The sequence below is a fragment of the Chelonia mydas genome, chromosome 6 (assembly GCF_015237465.2).
Source record: "Chelonia mydas isolate rCheMyd1 chromosome 6, rCheMyd1.pri.v2, whole genome shotgun sequence".
Classification (NCBI taxonomy): Eukaryota; Metazoa; Chordata; order Testudines; family Cheloniidae; genus Chelonia; species Chelonia mydas.
The window spans coordinates 29,720,485-29,743,694 of NC_051246.2; the positions used below are offsets into that span (position 1 = coordinate 29,720,485).

The following is a 23,210-nucleotide window of genomic DNA, read 5'->3' on the forward strand; positions in this document are numbered from 1 at the left end:
ATGGTACTTTCTGCCTGTGTAATGTCATTGAAATAATTTGAGAAATATTTATGGTTCTTACTGTGGGACAAATTGATTAGCTTTGCTGTAGGTCTCAGTAAGTTCTACTTGTTGTCACATTAACTATTCCAAAGCACAAGCTACACTGGATGTTAGTTGGCTAAAGAGCGACATGCATGAGAAATTACCCGGGGGCCTGAAGAAGTTATAACAAGCAGCAAATCCACATAGGTTTCTTGACTGAACACTGTCTTCCCCAAGAGAAGTGTTCAATACATAATGATTGTGACACAAACATTCTACAGGCTCTTTTTATTTTTAATAATAAAATTTTATTGACACTCTAAACTTGATGATATATTAATCCAGGTAAACAAGTATTTTTAGCTTGACCACAGTAGAACATGTAAACACAATATGAGCATCAATATATGCTCTTTACTGTTCCTATAATAACCCAGCTCTCGCCTTTATTTTAAAAAAGAAGAATGTCCTGGTTTTGTTCTCAATTTCCAGTTCCATTCTGAACCATTTGTAGATACTCCTTGTAAAGTTTTTCCTGTGCTTCATAAAGTTTCTTCAGTTTCTTCATTTGTCCTTTGCTGAGTTCTTTGCCTTCTGTATCATGGGTAGGAAATCCCTGGAATATTAAGAACACTAATATCTTAGAAATTTTCATCCAGATACTTTGTTTGACTTTGGTCAATCTGATAAATTCGTGGCTAAATTTTATCACCTCTTTCCACCAGAATCATGCATTACTGATAGAAGGGAGTAACAGCATAATTAATATAAAACATTCTAAATGAATGAACATAGCACCATAGTAGAGGGCTTGTGTAAATCAGGAGCTTTAGGCCACTATTCAAGACATATCAGCTTATTATTAAACTCCAGATTTTAAAGCAAATGCAATAAAATATTCTAGGTCATACTGAGACTGCTCTTTTCAGCCCAGATCTTATCTCCCCATGATTTGCGCACAGAGGGTCATCCATGTGCTCATTACCACTTCTGCATGGCAGGGGCTCAGCTGCCTACATAGCACCATTCCTGCTCGCCTGCAGAGGGCACTCAAGGGTTCACATTGGGGAAGGAGACTGGGGGGCAATGTATGTTGGTTTAGTACTGGTCCAGCAGCTGTTACTCAGAAAAGGTAATACAGTTACCTTTCCCAGATAGCACCAGCCTTCACCCTCCAGGGAATGGACAGAGAGAACCTGTTAGCATGGTCCAATGGAGCTGTGCTGTCAGGGAGAGGGAGAGGAGGCACAGTGGACAGAGTCCCACAGTCTCCATGCAAATGGTCTGGGTCTCCAACAGATCCCCTGAATCTGTCAGGTTTTGGAGTGAGAGGAGGGGGGAGACAGGGTGTGTGCGCAATCTTTGCCTCCCAACAGGAAGTTTCTGCAATTTAATCTTTAAGAAGATTTCTATCCCAAAAGTCATAGAAGTCTTGCCCAGTAGCAGGATGGCCATGTTATGGAAACCCCCTAAAAGTTATGGCTCTTACATACACCCTTACACAGGACATCAATGTTGTACAATTCAGTGAACACTTAAGAACATGAACCTGCTCCCATCAAATTAACTGGTAATGCACTATTGACTTCAGTGAGGAAATGATCAGGCATTTTAGTCAGTTATTAAGTTCTTATTTTTCAATTGGCATAAAGAAAATTTCCTCATGCTTCTTACGTTTTCATCAAACTTGGAGTATTTGTCAAGCTCTGATTTAAACATTGCATGTGGTGGAATCTTCATCTTTGCCAGTTTTGCTGCCTGCAATATAAAATATGCATTACAACTTTACAGTTAATTAGCATCCTAACGAATTACACTGTCACTTGTCCTTTTCTGAAAAGCTGTCCCTGGTTGTACATTAATTGATGCACGGAACATCTAAATTGCAAATCAAGGAGACCCACATCACACTTTTCCATTATGTGGAGAGAAAGGAATCATCAGTGAGGGACAACTCTATATGAATCTTGAACATACCTGTCTGGGGGAATAAGTAATTCATTTAGTACTTTGTTGCAACAGTTAATCAGTTAGAATCCAATTAAGACAAAAAAACAACAACCCTACTACAGCTCAAAATAGTCAGCTTATGTGGTGCAGAAGCCAGATGTACTTTTTGTTTAATTTGAGCTCTTGTTGTATTTTAGGTACAAACATAAAAAGTAAGCTATTTGGCAATGCAGATGTTTCCCTATGTCCAAGCAGATGTTTCCCTATGTCCAAGCAGAAATCCTATTGATTTGAATAGGGCTCCATGCAGGTCATAGCAGGATCAGGACCCAAAATAACTAAACCATATTAAAGGAAAATTAAACTTTGGTTTTATTGAAAATGGTGGCCTCTCAAGATCATTAAAAGCAATGAAATCATAAACAGTTTTAAAAAGAATGGATAAAGCTGTTTGGAGATTCATGAAAAGGAAACATCCTATTTAAAGACAATTTTCCCTGTAGATCATACTTTGAAGGTTTACTTTCCTGTATTGCATTACTAGTGCAATTTGCATGGAAATAGGATCTTTGCTCTGCAAGAGAGCATCTGGCTCCTGGTGCTTATTCCTCACCTGGAGTCTTAAGCCTTTGTGCTAATCACAATTAGATGCTATGGAGATGAATGTGTCTTCACAGAAAATTAGACTCAGGTGAAGCATAAGTAGCAGGAACAGATGGACTCTTAAGGAAAAAGATGCTGTTTTCATGCATATCTATACAATAATAAAGAGAGGGAAGAAAATATAATTGACACAGGCAGAAGCCTCTCTAAGTTAAATGTTCCTGAATTGCCAGAGCTGTAAAACTGTTGTGCATGCTGTATCCTACTCACAGCTATGCACTAAAAAATGTGCTACAAGGTATTTTAAGAAGCACTTACCACCTCTGATGGCACCATCAAAACAAAACAAAACAAAAAACTTACCACAAAATCTGAACAAAGACTTGAACATTTAAGTGACCTAACTTGTAGGCACAAATAATTGTGAACAAAAAACTGCCCACCCCATTAATTTTCACTCACCAAAAACAAAAACAAAACAATTTAAAAATGGAGGGCCAGCTGAGGCTGGACTGAAAATTCAGCCCACAGTGTATTTTTGCCTGAATAAGAATATAGCCATTAACGCACATCTTCAAAAACATAATGCCCATTTTAATGTATGTTAAAAAGATATTTGAATATTTACCTCCTGTTCTTGTTTTTTCCTATATGCTTCTTCTTTCTTTCTTTTTTTCTCCTCTTCAATCTATAAAAAGTCAAATTGAAAAACAGCATTACTTAATCAAAATTAAACCATTGCAGTAGGTTATTTCTTACTAATGTCAGCTAAGTAGCTCTATGTTTTAGATATCTGATTATAGACAAAACTGGTAATGACACCTATAATTATTGTTGCTCAATGCGTCTATTATAAGACCCTGTTTTCAGTTGCTTATACCTTTGCCAAACCAACTCTTCACACTGAAATTTTCCCTGCCTGGTGTCTGCCTCAGCCGGAATATTTTTGGGAAGTTTCAACAGAAGTGTTTCAGCCATTACTCAGAAAGAGATTAGGGATCAATACATTATTAGGCCCACATTAAATAATCCTTACAATTGTAATTGAGACGCTCTAGTGCGCCATGCTCCTCCATGCTTTGAAAAAAGGGTTTGAAATTTGGGAGGAGGGTCATCTTTGTAACAGGGATGAGCCTTTTGCTATTCCTATGGGAAAAAGCTGTCCAAATTTGGCCAAGTTATGAATCTCTGGAAAGTCTCAGTTTACACATGCTCAGACTTGTTAGAGTCTGACAGCTAAATTCTCCAAAGATTCTTTCAGTACTGAGCATACTTCAGCAGGGGAGATGTATAGTCTAGCCAGAGAGCCCAGAAGACAGAAAAGAATGAGAGCACAAGGACCTGAAATGCAACTCCCATGCAGCACTATGACATTTCCTAATCAATATATTAAACTTTCCGTTTCTGATTTTTTGCCAAAGAGTCAAAAATTTTCCCTGGAAAAAACACAACAAAATTTTCCAAACTAGCTTTAGTCAGTATGGCTCCAAATGATGGAATTGCCATTTTTTCACTTTATTTTAAAACAGAGAACGTATACACAAAAAATTACATTAAAAGACTATTAAGGTTGCAAAGTCAAACACTCAAAAGTTAGGAAATCCTAGAATTAAGGTTCCTGTGCAGCATTAATTCAGTCACCTTGGGGGTGTGCATTATGATTCAGTCTTTAATTACATGATCACATGCTATTTTTTCCACAGGAATCCTGCCTCATTCAGTGCTACGTTAATGAAGACTTAGCAATTTCATTCTGTTTTTATCAGCAGATGTCAAATCAGTACTGCTAACTGTATGGAAATATTTACCTTTGTTTTGTATTGACAAATAAATAAGAATACTTTACTCATAGGCATTATTCTACCAGGGAGACAAAAAAATAAATACATCATACCCAGCACATCATAATTGTATAAAGCCTTTTGAAACTTGAAAAGATATTTAAATCCCTCATAGCATACTTTCAAGCAATTATCTCAAATTCCTTTTCTCCATTGCCACTTGAGTTTTGCTATCAATTTGGGTGTGCTATTTTCCATTTTGTTTGTGTTAAAATTGCTATTTCTCTCACAAATCAGCAAGGAAATATGTAATGTCAATAAGAATGTGTGTTTTACTTTACATGTGCAAAATAATATAATACACAAACTAGTTTAACATGAAAGAATTAAAATAATTTAAAACCTTTTTCTTTTCTTCTCTTTCTTTCAGTAAGGTCTCCCTGTCCACCAATTTCACCACAGTTGGGAGTCCTGGAGAAACAACAAAGAAAAATAAACACATAGCAGTTCCAACACTTATATGTCTGGTACCACAAACGTTTCTTGAAACACATCCTGCAATAGTCTTTTCAAATTGTATTACTAAGTTAAATGCAAATGCCACCAAAATGACCATTTAGAAATGACTGAGGAGCTAAGCACCATACAAGGAGATGCAAATGTACATTTTATCTGAATGCTTTTGAAAGTTTAAAAACTAAATCTGTTAAAGCTCTGTGCATTCAGTAAGTTTGACAAGGATTCCTGATTATTCTTGATCATATTGACATTTTGCAATATCTTAAGAAAAGAATTCACCAAATTTTAGCAACAGCTACAATTTATAATACAGACAGACAGTTTGTTACCTTCATGATCTTCAAATCGAACTCCAAGCTCAGGAAGAATGTCATCCCGAAGAGCATCACTCAACTGCAGTACTTCAGTTACTACAAGGCACAGAAAAATTAGAAGTTCTGATATTAGTTTAAAATGAAAATTTAGTTCTCTTCCACGCTGCAAGTAATTTAATGCAAGTAAAAAATTACTACAGTTAGACCAGTTTCTTTTATTTATTTGTTTATTTAAGTGATAGATGTAAGTAAGGTTACAAGTTCTTTCTTCCTCTGGCTCAGTGTAATCTCTTGACCCTGTGAGACAGAGAAGCATGCTTCTGCTAGATAGACCTGGAATTTGTCAAGATGCTGCTACTACTCCAAAAAACCAACAAGATACCTCAGCTCTGTGATGTAACTGCTCAGAGGCTCAAGAGTCTCGCAGTTGCTGTTAAACAGACCTCCAATCATGTGGCATTACAATGCACGATTTCTAGCCCTAAATAGAATTCCTCATCTCAGCATTTAAAGAAAAGACATTTTGTGAAGTTAGCCTTTTGTACCTTGTGAATTTGTATATTAAAAGTACTTTAGCACCCTACTAATGACTTCTTCACCATTCCATACAAGGATGAAAAATAGCAACTTTTGGTGTCCGAATAGTTCCTCTAAGAACGAACCTAGGAATTGCCATACTACAGATTTGAGGTCCATCTAGTCCAGTATACTGTCTCAAACAGTGGCCAAAACCAGATGTTTCAGAGAAATATGTAAGAACCTCACAGTAGTCAGATGTGAAAAAGTCTGCCCTCTCACATTAGGTCTCATCCAGGTCTCTAATAGTTAGACTGACTTAAGCTCTGAAGCATGAAGTTTAATATCCTTTCCAAAATGATGATGTTGTAATGACTTTAGATCTTCTGGATATCCATATAATTGCCCAGTCCCTTTTTAAATCTTGCTAAACTGTTGGCCTCTATGACTTCTTGTGGCAAGGAGTTCTACAGTCTAATTATTCATTGTGTAAAAAATATAATCCTTTTATTAGTTTTGAATTTGCCATCTTTTAATTGCATTGAATGTCTCCTTACTCTTGAGTTCAGAACTCAAGAGACTTCCTCTGTACCTTTCAGTACTGCATATACTTTGGTCATGTCCCCTCGTTTCCTTTCTCATTAAAATTATCAAAACCATTTCTTCCTTCACTTGATTAACTATTTAAACAATTTTGTAAAAGTGGAGCTATAATTTGAATATTTTATACACAAAAAACTATACTCACTATTTTTTGCCAGCTACATCTAGTTATCTTCCAGGATGTCACTAATAAGTATAATTTAAAAAATCACTGCAAGTTATGTAAAAAAACTGGATGTCATGACCGTAAGTCTCTTTCACAGAGGGCTAACTCAACTACACATGGTGAAACTGAGGATATATTTTGCCTAAATGTTTGATACCATTATTATCTGTATTGCAGCAAAGCCCCAATCAAGGATCGGGGCTCTGTTTTACTAGGTGCAGCATACATGCAATAAAACGACAGCCCCAACCCCAAAGAGTTTACATTATACATTAATGACATGACGCAACAGATGGATGAATGAAATATACAGGTGAGCAAGAAAGGATGGGTTAACAGTAATATACGTTCTAAAGACTTGAAGCACATCACCTATGTAGCTATCAGTTGATCATGTCCGTCAGGGGAAATAATTTAACATGCTTTAGTTTTAATTTAAGAGATTTTTAATAAAGAAATCTTAATTGCTGGAGCTTGAAATAACATTTTTGTTCAAATATATTTTGAATCTCCAGCCCCGCCCAATCAAACATATATTAAAGCTCCGCTAATGTCCACTTCCAGGTGCCTTAGTCAAATCCTCTAAACCCTGCTGAAGAATCTAGCAATGAAGGGGGAAGAGAAATTTCAAAGACAGGCAGCTTAATGTTTAATATTGAATCACTAATTCAGATAAATATTTAGCAAATCTTTATAGACATTTAGTTTCTAGCACAATATTTTGGAGGTTAGATTAAAAGCATGTTTTTTCTGGCAGGACTGCCTGAGTTTTAATTTTGGCTCACAAAACAGGAAAGTGCAAACACTACTGAAAGAAACCAGAGCTGACCAGAACGAATGCAACTACACAGAGCTTTATTTTAGCTTTTTATGTATTAAAAATCTCTAGATATTTAAGTGCCTTTTTCCATTATTACTGTTTCCTCTCTACTCTCTCTTTCAGGCTGATTGCTAAATGAATGAAAACATGGCCTTATTTCATGGTAGCATTTCTTAGTAGCTATTTCCTATACTGAATTGCGGTTTCAGAATTTCTCACAGCAGTGTTCCCTAAAGCAGCATTTCCTAACCTGGATGGCATTTCCTAACCTAATCTAAGATGGTGCGGGGCAGAGTGGAGTGGACAAGAAAGGGTTCAAGGCAGTTGGAAAAGCTGCACCCTGCCTGGAGCCACTTGACTGCTCTTTGTGAGTTTATTGCTGTGATTAATGCTCTAGGAAAATACTTGAGCCTCTCTGCTCTTGTGATGTGTGGTCCCCTAATAAAAATAGCCACAGGAGTAGGTTGTGTACAGTACTGTAGATATAGGAAGCGGTCTGCCACACTAAGCATTGTGTTTGTCTTCGCTCTCATAACATAGCTCTGCTGCAAAATCAGGTGTGCCAGCAACAGAAAGCTATCAAAAGATGCCTCCTGCCCCAATTAGTTTGTAGCCTGCTGGTGAGTGGCAGAATGAGCTGGAAGGGAAAAATACACTAAAACTTCCCCCAAGGAAAAAAAAGTAAAAGTGAATAAAATTGGAAGAAGTAAAGAAAAGGACATCACAAGAAAGAAGGGGACGAGGGGAAGAGAGAGAGATGAGGAAAAGAGAAAATAGACAGAAGTTAGAAGGGACACAGCAAGGAAGCTGAAGCTAAACAAATTCAGAGTAGAAATAAAGTGCACATTTTTTAACAGTGAGGATAATTAACCGTTAGATCAATGTATCTAGAGATTTGATAGCTTCTCCATCATTTGAAGTCTTTAAATCAAGACTGGTTATCTTTTTTAAAGGTAAACAATGGCTCAAACAGAAGGTATGGGCTTGATGCAGACACTATTGGGTGGACTCCTATCCTGTGTTATGCAGAAGGTCAGACTAAATGATCAGAATGGTCCTTTTTGGCCTTAAATCCTGTGAACTCTGCCAAGACATGGCATGAGGGTATGCAGGGAAGTGCCAATCCACCTGCCTGTTGCCTGAGGTTTTCTAACAGGTGAAATCAGGAACCACTGCCCTACTGAATCACATCTATCCCACCTACACACAACAGGACAGTGGAGAAGCTATTTTCCGGTATCCTTCCAATATCACACATTTTCAAAGCTATGCTAAATAAAGACACGGGCCATTTCTATGGAAAATCTTTCCCAAAGTGCTTTTCTGTTCATTATCCATTTCACTCTAGCCTTCTCCAAGTCAGTCACTTGCAGAAGCACTGATTGATTTTAGGAGAATGTGACTTAGCTGAATTGGAAATTGGCTAGGACAGGATGGCTAACATCTCTTTTCTTGCAGAAGTGCCATTGGATGTTAATGATCACAAGCAATCAGAGTCTCAGATTTATTACTCATGCAAAAACAGAAGTAAAGAGAGGAAAAAACTGCATGTATTTACTCAGAAATAAAAGAAAGTGATGAAAAGAGGAAATACATTGGTTACTTGAGAAGCAACAGAAGTGGTTCACACACCAAGAGCAAATACAGACATTAGAGCTTCTGGATGTATTTATGTTGCTGTCAATCCAAATTTAGTATCCTTGTTTGATTCACAGTAAGTATTTTTTCTTAGAGGAGGCTGATGGTGACAAGATTACTTGGGTCAACTTATATCATGAGTTTTTAATAAGTAGGTTCTTCCCCCCCAGTAAATTGTTCTTGCACCCATGTTTCAGTAGGTTCAATATACTAAACAACACTTCCAAGTAGTTCTTGGTGGATATGTTGTATAAGAAACACTAACATTTGATGATAATTCTCAATACCTTGCACATACCAGGGAAAGTCTTCAGCATCAATTATGAGGCTTAGATACGGGAATCAAAGTATGTAATTGGGATAATGTAAGCTATTATTTTAGAAGGTCTATTTTCTTCAGTTATTCACTGGCACATATAAGTGAAGATACACACCTCCTCACTGTCTAAACTACTAGAATCAGAGTCCTTGCCTTTGCTTGGTGTTATGAACCTGTGTCTCATCCGTTCTTTGCTTGAGGAGCTGGAATCAACCCTGGCCTTTGTGTGCATATGAAAATGTTCCATTTTAAGAAGAACTGTTTGCTTTAGTCTGCAGTCTATCTCCAGTGAATTATTTGTTTTTCTGTATCCTGGCTAGGTGGGCACAGCCGGTCAAATTCATCCTTGGTGTAAGTCTAACAAAGTCAACGAGTGAAACCACAGATGAGTTTAGCCCATTATCTGTTAATACTAGAAGGTGTTGATAATATCTCGTGCATGGAATTAATATGATAGATCTACTGAATGTATAACAAAAGCAGTGTCTGCTTGAGTTATAAATATTTACCAGTCTGAACCTATGAATAATTAAATATAAGAAGCAGGAGAAATTCTTCAGGGTAGAGGAGAATGAGGAATTTATACATGAGAAATTCTTAATTTATAAGAGAAGGTTATCCACTGGTGCCTCTAGAAGTGTCAGCATAATGGCTTCATGCACTGCCTTAGGGCTGAACTGTGCCAATTCTCTATCTTAGCACCATCCCAGCAAGAGGCTTTAACTGACAGTGGGGAACTTGTTTATGGATCTCAGTTGCACCAACTGTAAGTTGTCACTCTCACCAAAGATTGATGTTGTCCACAGAAGGGAATGGATAGGAAAACCAGATTTGGTGTGGTCTCAGTGACACTGCCCAGGTGCACACTGTTGATTAGGAGTGAACCAGCTGCCAGGCAACAGTTCTGTGGATGCTCCTAGCCCATTCTTCACATCCGCTGAGAACTTCAAGGTAGTGGGTTTCAGAAGCCAAACAGAGCTGGGGGCAGGAACTAGTAAAATCAATTGGTTTTTTGTTTGTTTGTTTGTTTTTGTGGGGGGGGGGGGGAGGGGAGGGGAGAAAGAGGGTTAATTCATAAGTCACCCTGAAAGATTAAATGAGCAATATACATTATAGCCAATGGTGAAGACAGAGGATGCACAGTAAAAAAGATGGAGGCGTAGTTCTACTTTTAGTCCATCTGATATATTAGGAAAATGGAGTAGGTTCTCCCAACTCTGTTCTGGCTGTAGAATACGGAGAGACCCACCATCTAATAAAACACTGCGACAGATTCCTTAATACCAAGATTTCAGTAATGGAAGACTTTACAGTAAGGTAATAGACTTAGCGGGGATCCAAGAAGTAAGAATGAAGTTAGAAATATAGAGGACAAGCAAAAAAAGAGTCAATGGTGTTTGAAAACATTTGAATGGATGTTTAGCGTTAACAAAATTATTCTCTCGCATTAAGAACGCCTGTGACAGATCAGAAAATCTGCTATAAAGTGTATGCTTTAAGAGGCAGAGATACAGGAACTTTGCAGTTGCCCAAGTACTGAAACAAAACCTAAAGGCACATGATGTGAAGTTACTTGACACAATGGGATGAGTTAAAAACTCACCACTTTTCCTGGATATTATTAAAAGCATTTTATTTAGAGTCATTTCTGCCCACTGTACACCTAGCAAATACCATTGGTATTTTTCTTTCCCCCATTTATCATCATCAATAGAAACATTCACAGATTAATCAAGACTCTACTAAGAATGAATAATGCAGGTTTCCGATTCAGATGTCTGCCAGTCTTGTAAATGGATAAAGACTTTTTTTCACATGATGTTTGAATGTCCTACAATTAGGGCATTCTGGCTGAAGACAGAGTTTATTCAATAATGTTTGAATACACACTTTGTTATAGTTCCCTCTGGTCCTCTGACAAGATTCCCAGATTACAGGTGCCTGAGTTGTGGAATGCTTTGTGGATTGCCTTACTGGCAAAAAAGTTACATTTATTTTTACAGTTAGTTTTATAAAAGACTCATACCTATTAACATAAGAGTCTGGGTGCATTTACAAAATTAAAACACCATTATTCATATTTAACATTATCCTGCCAGCAATTGGCTATAAAAAAAAGAAGACATCCCCTTAATTTACAACAACCCTAATTAAAAAGAAAGTATAAAATCAGAGGCAATATTCCCAACCACTAATCAAAACCATTTTAAAAGTTCTATTTCAGGCAGAAGCCCTATAAAATTAACAAATCTGAGTTCTGTTGGATCAACAGGGTAAATGAGTTCCAGAGCTGGGTTTCTTCTCCTGAAAATATACTACCATCAGCCCCTAGATATTCAAATCTCAACTATTAGAGTGTGAATCAGCTGATCTCAACTGCTGAGGTTTTTTTGCATAAAGAAAAAATAAATTTTATGTATGTTTTAAATAGTAAAAGGCACTCACTCATCTTGTGAGCTGAAGAACTTTAAAAAAAATCAAAATTAGAATACATAAAATTTGAAACCAGTAAGACTATTTTGTAAGATCAACTACGCCAAAATAAGTTTGTTGATTATATCTGAATGATCACATCATTGGAAGCATTTTTGTGTTTGTAAGATATTTTATTCTGTTTGTTCTGGTTAGTACGTTTCAATATGGTAACAGAATTAGAATTGCTTGCTAGCTATTATCAAATCTACTCAATCAAAGGCTTTTTATTTAAAAAAAAAAAATCAATATTTCCTATTTTGACTCTCTCTCAGTCATGACATTAGTTTCAAGAAAATCAGTATCAAATATACGTTGAAGATGCATAAAAACCCAAGGGGAATAAGAAAAGGAGTACTTGTGGCACCTTAGAGACTAACCAATTTATTTGAGCATGAGCTTTCGTGAGCTACAGCTCACTTCATCGGATGCATACTGTGGAAACTGCAGAAGACATTATATACACAGAGACCATGAAAGTGGTCACTTTGGATGGGCTATTACCAGCAAGAGAGTGAGTTTGTGGGGGGGGGGGGGGGCGGAGGGTGAGAAAACCTGGATTTGTGCTGGAAATGGCCCAACTTGATGATCACTTTAGATAAGCTATTACCAGCAGGAGAGTGGGGTGGGAGGAGGTGTTGTTTCATGGTCTCTGTGTATATAATGTCTTCTGCAGTTTCCACAGAATGCATCCGATGAAGTGCGCTGTAGCTCACGAAAGCTCATGCTCAAATAAATTGGTTAGTCTCTAAGGTGCCACAAGTACTCCTTTTTTTTTTGCGAATACAGACTAACACGGCTGTTACTCTGAAACCAAGGGGAATAGTAGGCAGAACAACAAGAAATCCAGTAGGAGCTCATCAACAAGCAAAAGCAAAGAGAGATTAATAGAACACCATTTGTAACACAATACAGCTCTGCTGCCAAATCACGAAGCAGCATTAAAGCTTCCAAGGAGAAGAAAAAAGTCCACAACAACCTTCAGCAAACTCCCCTATGAATACTCCAAAGAGATCACAAAATACTATCTGGGGATTTGTGATCAGACTATGCTATCAAACCACGAAGAAACAACTCAGCCTGTTTGTACTCAAAGTGGTTGAAGGTTCCAATAAAAGGAATAATTACAATTTACAATTTTTACAATGTGCACGCCCTTCAGGACAGGAACTACATCTTCTTTTATGTTTGCAATCAATAGCACACTATGGGCACTACAGGAAACAAAACATTCATACTCCTTGTGTTCCCTCTCCCAATGATAGGAAATTCTGAATACTTTAACAGGTTAACATGAACATATCTAGAAGCATCAGAAAAAGATAATCATAATTAAAAGGACACCTGGCAAAGATTTAAAGATTTAAACTAACTCTGGTTTACTTTTGTATACACAGAGAAATGTGTATAGGTACAGATAAATATGCCATTTTTATTCTCAAAGCAGAGACGCTATTTATGTAAATCAGATAATCAAAAAACGACATTTAATTTTTTCTCCCCCCCTCTTGAAATCAGTTACAATAATGTTTGAAAAAAGTTAACCCTTACCTTTCTTTTCTCTGGCAATTTGTCGCACTCCTTCTCTGAAATCAGACAACACTTGTAGGTATGGCATCACTGTAGACTCAAGCTGTAGAACAAAACATTTCTATGATTAGTTAATAATTTAGATTCAAACCATTCAAAAACTGTTTCATATGTATGCACTTATGGGGCCAAACTCCGCTCTGTTCTTCTCTGGAGGTAAAAGGGATATAGTATAAAGTAGAAGCTAACTTCACGGTAGATCCTCAACTGGCGAAAACTGACATAGTTCCACTGATTTCAACAGAGCTATGACTATTTAAATCAGTTGAGGAACTGCATTTCATGTTTAACATTCTGTATCACTGTTGTAAGAGACACACACACACACACAATGTTCACTATACACTTGGGCTGAAGTTTTAACTTGAACCTTCGGTTACCAGTACAGTATTTATTTCCTTTCAGTGTCTCCAAGGAGAGAGAGATGATTTGCATCATTAGGCTCTGCTATGGCAATAAACTAATGTTAAATAAACTCAGATAATACCACTTGCAAAAAAAAAAAAAAAAAAAAAAAACACACAGGAAGACTCCTGCTTGCAAGGCTAGTGAAGACCAGTGCTTTGTCTGGGGAACAGGAACTGTTGCTGTTCACACAACAGCACCGCACCTGTGAGAGACTGGAGGTGAACGGAGTTCTTGGAAATGAGTGGAAAAGGTCTTCGGGGATCCCCAACATCTGTGTGTTAGGGCTCCTACCCAGTTAAAAGGTGGAAATGCCTACATGAAATGAGTTGATGGGCTCAGTCCAGATCCTCATGAATAAGAATCCACACTACAAAAACCACTATCACAACTGCTGGCAGTCTCAGCAGAAAGACCAAGAATGGTGCAAGCCATAGAGAATGAACAACACTCTTGTTCTCATTATCTTTTTCTCACTGAAGCTAGCTTGAGGTACATGAGCAGGGTGGCATGGGGAACCATGCACTGCCACTACTTTTGCTGTATTCTGTTCTGTGGATACAGATGGAGGAGTTTGGTTTCCAGAGTAGCGAACCTCGCAACATCACTAAATTCACTTGAAAACCTAAGTCTTCTAGAATCTGGGTTTTTCAGACTGCAATACTAGTCATCATTTTTAAAGTTTTCAAACAAAGACTATGCCTTTGTTGAGAGAGTGCCTGTTTCAGTTTTTACTCATCCCCTCATGTTCAGTCATGGACAAGAAGAATGTGGGCCTGAACAAAAGCCCATTGAAATCAATGGAAAGACTCCCAGTGACTTCAAGAGGCTATGGATCAGGTCCCAAATGAAGTAATTGGACATTCAACTGGATAACTTTGCTAAGAAGAAGAAGACTAAGACGAAGAAAACCTTGAAGAAAAGCTGCCAAAAGATTCAAGGAAAGTAGCAAATTTAAGGAGGACACTGTCAAAAATCAAATAATTAGTAATATACTGTAATGGATGCTGGAAATGAAAGTCTATTTCTTTAAAAAACAAAACTATAGGCTTGTTCATATGTGCTTGGCTGATGACATTCATTTTTCATATTTAAAATTGCCAGAGTGTTTGTTTACAAAGAAAGAGATATAAAGAATTACATGGATTTTACAAACAGATGTTAAAACTCCCTCCAAGATCAGCTCATTTTGATGCCTCCTAACCTTGGTGGTATTTAACAGTGAAAGGCTTTGTTTGTTGTTCCGCACTAATGCCAGTCCTTCTGTAAGGCACATTTGCTTTTAGCATTGTGAGGACTGTTTAAAAAATAAATTTTTAATCTCACCTATGAAAGATTACTAACAAGGTCCTGGCTTTTCTGCTGGAATCTGAGATAATGGTGTTTGCTAATTCTGACCTAAATTAGAAATCCAATATTCATGATTTCTGATATGGAACAGTACCATTTTCTTCACACAGCCCTCTCTCCCATACAGTCTTGGAAAAGAGAAAAAGGTACAGACCTCCTAGTAAATGTTTGTTTAGTCCACTGCTATAGCACTCAGTGCTACAGCAATGGGGACCATATGAATACCTAGCTAGACAGAGACAGAGTCTGGGTGTTCATTCATTTGCCTCAACTCCAACACAGGAAGTTCTTTTTCTTGGTGAGTTAAAATGGGCGGTGTAGTTTTGTTTTGTTATTCTATAAAAAGATAGAATATTCTGTGAATGTTTTCATTGCTATTCTTTACAGGAAACAGAAAATATTTTTCTAAATGTACTTCACTTAAATCTGAATGGTCTCATGTGACCATGTTTCGAAATGCTGTCATCAGATGTCGTGCTAAAGGAAAACACTTGAAAGATATAGTGCCATTTTTCAGGTTAGATTTTGCTCCAGTACAAAGACCATAATCATTGGCCTCCCCTCACTCTGGAGCGTTACTCTCCTATTCCCCGCCAAAGATTGCTCCTACATGACAGAACTTCATCAGCATCCCCCAGAAGATGTGTCTTAATTGCTCTCAGCAGAAATACCTCACCGCAGTAGTACTGCTAGATGAACAGAACAAGGCTGCCTATAGAAGCCAGATAAATGTTGTTCCCTTAACTATCCATTAATTAACTATATGGGTTACAAAGCGATCAGAAAGTGAGACTGAAATCAAAATCCAACTGCCTCCCTGCTAGTTTTTGGTACACTTCAATGAGTCCTAATCAGTGTAATTTTGTGTTTTTATTTGTATAAATAATATTAATACATGTAGTTACTTGTAATGAGTCTTATTTTAGCAAGTACTATATGTAGTCAAAAAAAAAAAAAAAAAAAGGAGTACTAGTGGCACCTTAGAGACTAACCAATTTATTTGAGCATAAGCTTTCGTGAGCTACAGCTCACTTCATGCACCCGATGAAGTGAGCTGTAGCTCACGAAAGCTTATGCTCAAATAAATTGGTCAGTCTCTAAGGTGCCACAAGCACTCCTTTTCTTTTTGCGAATACAGACTAACACGGCTGCTACTCTGAAACCTGTCTATATGTAGTCAGAATAAGTTAGTAGAATGTACTCTGTTCTCCACTTACATTTATGTTTTGGCCATTTCCTCCAACAGGGAATCCAAGTGCTTCATCACTTTCTATGGCACCAAAGATCTAGTCAAGGAAAAGGAAATTAAAGACACATTCTTTCTACAGAAGATATCTGGAGGCTAACTGAAATCAGACATACTGGTGTTTGAAGAGGCCACAAGGCTCATCTAATCCATATTCCGGCATCCTACTAGGAGATTGCTCTTTATTCTTAAAGCATCCTAAATAGTTGACGGTCAAATGTTGCCTTAGTGATGTTGATTGCACAACTTCACTGTCAACTATCCATTCACCAAATGCAAATTAATGTAAAACAAAATGATAAAGAACTGTATTCCCCCCCCATACGTAAAATGTTACGATTTTGTTTAAGCAACTGGCTCTTTAGAATCTGGCAAGATCTACAGAATGACTGTACGGATCCATACATGTCTGGAAAATATTGCTGTAGCAGCTGCGTAGTGTGATGGCAGCTATTCTTTTTTAATTTAATGTAAAATCTCATTACCACTTACCTTTAACATCTGAGTGAGAAAAGAACTAATACTTTCTAGCAGCAGTCTGTTTGGCATTTGCCTGGCAGTTTTCTTAGCAGCAATATAGGAATTGCTCTGACTGACTAAAGATCGCATTTCTTCCAAGACAGCGCGAGTGTCAATGTTGTCACACAGTGCTTCATGAATGGCTGCCTTCTTGTCGTAAAAACTAAATCAGAGAAAAGCAGACAAGTTTACAATTGATATTGTCATTATAACATTAATGTCAAAATTCATGTGCTCCATCAGTACACTGAAGTGCTTCCATAAGAGGAGCAAAAGTGGGGGAGGTGGAAGGGAAGGATTTCCCTTTCTTTGGTCACAGTTGATATCTGAAGAAGGAAAAAAAAGATGATTAAGAGACAGGTGTTGGTATCCACGATATAGGTGATTTTGTTAAAATATTTTACCTGCATAATAAAATATTGATTCTATACTGCTGCCAAAGTCTCAGAGAGGGTGGATTATCTGACAGGTAATAGTGACAGGACAAATCAGACCTAGCATAACTTCAGAGCTCACTTTTCTGTATGTTTGCAGAAGCAGTACAATTCGCTTGTTCAGTCTCTTCCCTTCTTCACTGCTTCATTTTAGTGCTGCTTACTCTCACTGTGTGCCAGCTGAGTGTTCTGTTGCATAAATTCCTACGCAATGCCACTAATTTAAGGAAACTTGTTCTGAAGCTACATGTTATGAAGCCATTCCAAGCAGGTATCATGAATAAGGCTACCATTTAGTCATGGGTATTTTTAGAAAAGTCATGGACAGGTCATGGGTAATAAACAAAAATCCACAGCCCGTGACCTGTCCATGACCTTTTCTATAAATACCTGACTAAATCTTAGCTGGGGAGCCCCAGAGCGCTGCTGCTCTGCAGGACCTCTGGGGGGGCCCCTGGGGCCAGCCCCTCTGGCTGCTGCTCAGGCTGTCTGCAGGGCCAGTGGCACTAGCCACTGCTCGGGTGGTTGCTGGGGCCAGCAATCGGGGGCCGCTGAGCAGGAGCTGGTGCAGCTGCCCCCGGGTCCAGCCGCACCGCAATTGCTCAGGTAGCCCCTGGGTCCAGTAGCAGCCGAGTAGTGGCTGCTCTGGCCGCCCCCAGGGCCACTACTCGGGTGGCCCCCAGGGCCAGCTGCCCGAGCAGCGGCTAGTGCAGCTGGAACGTCTGGCTGTGGGGCTGCTCCAGCAGGAGCCAGTGTGGCTGACCCCAGGGCCTGCTGCTTGGGCGGCCCTGGAGTCAGAGGTCACGGAGGTAGTGGTATGTCATGGAATCCGTGACTTCCGCAACCTCTGTGACAGACACGCAGCCTTAATTGTGAACATTTCCATGGAAACACTGTTTAAACTGTTCATAAATTGATTTGTAATACATATGGTATGCGTCCCCCATTTCTTCAGGCAAAATAGAGATTTAAGGAAGTAGTTTTTTTATTTAAGATCCAAAAGGGCATTATCTACTCTAAAGAGAAGGGAAAGGAGAAAGAAAAGGAGGTGGAGAAAGACAAGTAAAAGGAGGAAGGAAATGCTCTCTTCCCCCAATATTTCTCTTTTTCCTGTTCTATCCTCTTTCTCCCTCCTGTGTCTAGTTCTCTCCTTTACTCAATGTTTTCTGTGCTTTGATTTTTTTCCCCTTTAACAGTCAATTTGCCCCACCTGCCTGCTATACAAAGTTGAAAATCCAGAAGCAGCATTATCTGCTACTAAGAAACAGGTACCCGTCTTTCCAGCACTGCGGACACAATGACTCTGGTAATTCCCAAGGACACACTTAACTATATGTTGCTTTGACTTTAAAAAGAAGAATCAAATCATGCACAAAGTTGTTTAAATTACAGCAACTGAAGTGGGATCTCATTAAAATGTGAAGGATTATCATCTAAATGGAAAGAGACCATAATGTCAATATCACTATTTTGTTTTACTGGATTGAGGGTAAGGTCAAAAGTCAGAAACTTCTGAGTTCTTATCTTTGCTCTCTGATTTTGGGCAAGTCACTTAACTTCCATTTGTCTCAGTTTCCCCACAGCACTTTGCATTTTCAAAGTGTTGTAAGTGCCAAGTATTAGTTTATTACTACAGTCGAAACACATTACATTAGCGTGATCTGCCCCTTCTCAGATAGTTTCTTAAGTATACACCTGATAGTCACATAACCTAGAGGAGATTCAAACCAGAAAGAAGTTCCCTTTCAGCACACATATACAAAGTGACATTCAAAAATTAGGCACCCAAGTCGCATGAATGTCAATAGAAGTGATGTGATTAATTCCATGTACTGTATGCTGAAAAATACCTAATAAAACTGTTGCAAGGTTAAACTCATCAGCTTGTAAAGTACTTTGAGATTCTGAGTGGAAGGTTGCTGTAAGAGCGTAAAGTATTATTAGATCCTTTTTCAAGAAAAGGAAATGCCAGTTAGAAAAATGGGAATCTTAAGTGTGCATGTATAAACAGCTATTAATGCAGAAATTAAAAGTAGCTCACTCACCTTTTACTCAGCTCTGTTTCTCTAAATTCCCATTTTTGAAACTGGCCTATCAAATCACTAGGAGCCCGAAGGATATCCTTTACATTTAAAAAGAACTCCTAAAAAAGAAGGATGCAGTTTGAAATCAGCATAACTCAGACAAACCTATGTTTACTATACCAAAGTAAATTTTCAGTTAGCCATTTTAATACTTGTGCCTAGATACAATTTCAGCAAAGATCTGCTACAGACCTCCCAAAATAAGAAAAATACACTTATTTTGCATTACCCAGTGTATTATATTATGAGCGTTAAGCTGCTCTTTGTCAAGGTTGTGACCTAACACAACACATTAGACATTAACAACAAACCCCTGCAATTTAATTTCTTTGAACTATGATCTTTTTAGTTTGGAGTCCCTGTAACAATCTTGTCAGTTGTGGACAAAATGAGGTAATGATAACTTACATTGGTTATGAATCTCTCCTTTGTTTACTGTATTTCAGGTTGTGGAAACATGAATTGTGTTGTCTGGAAGAAAAGTCTTTTTGTTGCGTTTCTGATTCTAGTACATAATGACTTTCCTTCATTAGACTTGTGTATTTCCCTAAAGCAACAATTCATTCTAGTGTTGATGCAGTAAGTAATGTGTATTGCTTAATGCTTTTACTATCACCACAATAAACCGACTATCATTAGCAGTAACTGACAGACCAAAACTAATTACACAGCACACTTTAAAAAACAAAAAACAGTGCGTCAAGTTACGACTCATGAAAAGGCAAGGCTTAGCTGGAGCGATCTGAGTTGCTCGCAGTGCACAGGTGCCATGCAAGTTTTTCCAGACAGCTCTGCAAATGCACCTCAGCCCTGACATGCACCAGTCTTTTTATTCCAGGAAGAGGCCTCACTTAAGAAGATACTTCTGTTGTGCAGAACTGTGTGGTGGTTTTGAGATGTGTGTAAGTAGGGAAAAGGAGCAGATACTGAAGGTGATACTAAAAAAATTTTTTTTAAATGAAAGACAACCAGATATATTCAGCAGAATGTGTGTGATTCTTGTGCCACCTGGATAGCTAATTATCTCTTCACATTTTTCTCACCACTTTAGGTATTATTGGCATAAAAGGAAATATGTATTTCACTAAGACAGCATTTCTGGAAGCTGTTAGGTTGGGCTCGTTTTCCCGCCCACACAATTGTGAAGGGTCTCAGATTGCTGCATGAAGAATTATAAATAGAGAGTAGCAGCCTTAACTCAAAAAACTGTAAATAATTTATACTTTTAAATGTAGTTATACTGGATAATGTGCTACCACTCTTAAAATCAATTTTTATTTGATTTTCCACAACACACAAAAAATGTCATCGTATTCACCATAGTCATAGAAAAATGGGCCCAGTCCTGAGAAGTGTTCTGAGCTCTGAATTTCCATTGAGTTCAGTGGAGTTGAGTGCAGTTAGCTCCTTTTGGGATTGGTTTACATTATTGGGGGATAGGATAGCACAAAGTTTAAAGAATAAGGAAGAAGAGAGGAAAGCTTGCTTACATTCAGGAATTTCTCATACTGAATAGCTGATTCCATGGTGTTTTTTGAATAATCCAGCGTATCCTTCCAAGAGTGCATCAGGAAAGCCAGCCGTAACTGTCGTGCTATTAGGAATTAGGAATTTTAAGATGCAGATGGAAAATCATCATTATCAAATATATTTATATGGCCCCAAAATGATAGTATCTGAGCACCTCAACATCTTCAATGTACTTATCCTCATAATGTTGCTGTGAGGTATGGAAATACTATTGTCTCCACTTTATAGATGTAGAATGAAGGCACAGAGAAGCACAGGGCCAGATCTGTAGAAGTACTTAGCTGCTGAAAGAAGCAGATAGGTGCCTAGTGGGATTTTCAAAGGCACTTTTTAAAATCCACTCGATGTCCATTTCCATTTTTAAGAGGTTAAATGCCTTTGAAAAATCTGGACCTCAGAGACTTGCTCAAGATCACATGGGAAATATGTGGTGGAGTACGGACTTGAACCCAGGTCTTCTAAGTCCTAGGCTAGTGCCTTAACCATCCTCTCTTACCCACAAAATTGACTTTGCTTGAAATTGATTCCAATGCTCTATATTCCTAAACTACTGTAGCATGAACAAAAAAGAATCGTTAAGCACAAATTCAATTACCAAAAAAAAAAAAAAAAAAATACTGAACAACCCAAACTTGCCAATTCCCATTTTAATCAGGAAATTTATACAAGAAATAATGTTTAATTTATGGCATTTTTTAAAATTGCTATTTTTCTTGGCTTAAATTTTCTTAAAAAATACATTTTACAAGCTTCATAAAAAGTGTTTCTGCCACAAATAAGATTTTACCTGTATGTTTCTTCAGTGCATCTTTGATAGTAATGAAGTTTTTTAAAGATTTAGACATTTTACAGCCAGCAATTGTTAAATGACCAGTGTGCAAAAAATATCGAACCCAGTGATCATTTTCAAAGTATGCCTGCAGCAAAACCACAAATAGAAAGGATAAGTTTTTTGGGTTTTTTTGTTTTTTTTAAAAACAACAGCACACGTCCACACACATAAGGTTTCTGAACAGGAAAAAAATGTAACAAAACAAAGCCAACATGATGATACAAAAAGGATTTTCTGAAGGCACATTTCCTAAACATGATCAGGAATCACAAAATGTTACTCTTTTAAGAGCGAAAATACTGTTCAGATTATGCCCCCAATTCTACAATTGGATCTGCAATGACACATGCATCTGCCTGGAGCTTCACTGACTTCAGTGGACTCCACATAGATGCAGACTCCCACTTGTGCAGATCCAGCTGCAGCACTGGATTCCGTGCAGGTACCACGTGAGTATTTTACCTGAGCATAGTTTTAAATAAAAGGAAAAAAAAGAAGCAGGATTTAAATTAAGAGAATCTGATGACGTGCTGGAGTTGATAAAACCTCATTAGACAGCGACAAAATATAATTTCACATTAGTTTAATGAAGTCTCCCTTTTATTTAGATTATTTCTGCCTTTTATTTTGAAAAAGTTTTATTCTTTTCATTAAAGGGATATTATCAGCTTTAAAAATAATTTCTGCCTGAAACATTTGTACCTACTGTAGTTACAAATACCCAAGATTACAGTAACCAAAGAAAAAAGGAGGAAAAAAAAATTCTGTTTTTCAGTTTTTTCCTTTGTGCATTCATCACCACACTGGATATGATCAACTTCACTATTCTGTTGATAGTCACCAGCTAAGAGAAACTGCACATTAAGAGTTTGGGGTTTCTGGGCTTTTTTTTTTTTAAGTCTCAGTCAAATCTAAAAATGGTATAATTTTTGTATAATAGAAACTAAAGACAGATGGTGAACATGTCACCTACCTCAGACTGTGCCAATTCATTGTCATGGTGAGGGAATCGAAGATCAAATCCCCCTCCATGAATGTCCATCGACTCTCCCAGAATGGATCCAGCCATAGCAGAGCATTCAATATGCCAACCTGGACGGCCCTGTTTAGAGATAAACAACTGATTTCAGTACAGATTAAATATTCTTTGTTATTGGTTTTTTACAGAAACCCTTCTTAGGAGAAACTACTTTCTACCCACACCTTTGTCTGTATCATTCCCTCATTGGTTTGTCCACTAATAAAGACAAATAAATTAATATGACATAGAGGTATGAGGGAGAACAGATTTTTAATTATCATCCTTGATACAAGAATAGTGTTGAACTTCAAGATCTCCCATACTGTAATAAATCATACATGCCAAATGTATCTATGAGCAGATGAATATACAGAACACAATCCTGGCCCCTCTAATACTTCCAAAATAAAGTATTGCATTCAAGTAATGGTTTTGTCTCTCTTAACATCACGAGGGAAATCTGCATTTATTCTC

The 23,210-nt window shown here is 37.7% G+C and overlaps 1 protein-coding gene across 3 annotated transcripts in view; it reads right to left on the reverse strand.

Moving 5' to 3' along the window:
- Nucleotides 1–309: 309 nt before the first annotated feature.
- Nucleotides 310–23,210, reverse strand: part of CARS1 (cysteinyl-tRNA synthetase 1) — a 50,133-nt gene continuing 27,232 nt past the window's right edge. For all 3 annotated transcript variants that reach the window (XM_027825400.3, XM_007062956.4, XM_037899653.2), the window contains 12 exons: nucleotides 22,689–22,817; nucleotides 21,671–21,800; nucleotides 20,844–20,947; nucleotides 19,315–19,412; nucleotides 16,809–16,998; nucleotides 16,288–16,356; nucleotides 13,277–13,358; nucleotides 5,207–5,287; nucleotides 4,762–4,829; nucleotides 3,206–3,265; nucleotides 1,699–1,782; nucleotides 310–640 (listed from right to left, as the gene is read on the reverse strand). In XM_027825400.3, the coding sequence (XP_027681201.1) occupies nucleotides 506–640; nucleotides 1,699–1,782; nucleotides 3,206–3,265; nucleotides 4,762–4,829; nucleotides 5,207–5,287; nucleotides 13,277–13,358; nucleotides 16,288–16,356; nucleotides 16,809–16,998; nucleotides 19,315–19,412; nucleotides 20,844–20,947; nucleotides 21,671–21,800; nucleotides 22,689–22,817 (1,230 nt within the window). In that variant the 3' untranslated portion in view covers nucleotides 310–505. The remainder of the gene's footprint in view (nucleotides 641–1,698; nucleotides 1,783–3,205; nucleotides 3,266–4,761; nucleotides 4,830–5,206; nucleotides 5,288–13,276; nucleotides 13,359–16,287; nucleotides 16,357–16,808; nucleotides 16,999–19,314; nucleotides 19,413–20,843; nucleotides 20,948–21,670; nucleotides 21,801–22,688; nucleotides 22,818–23,210) is intronic.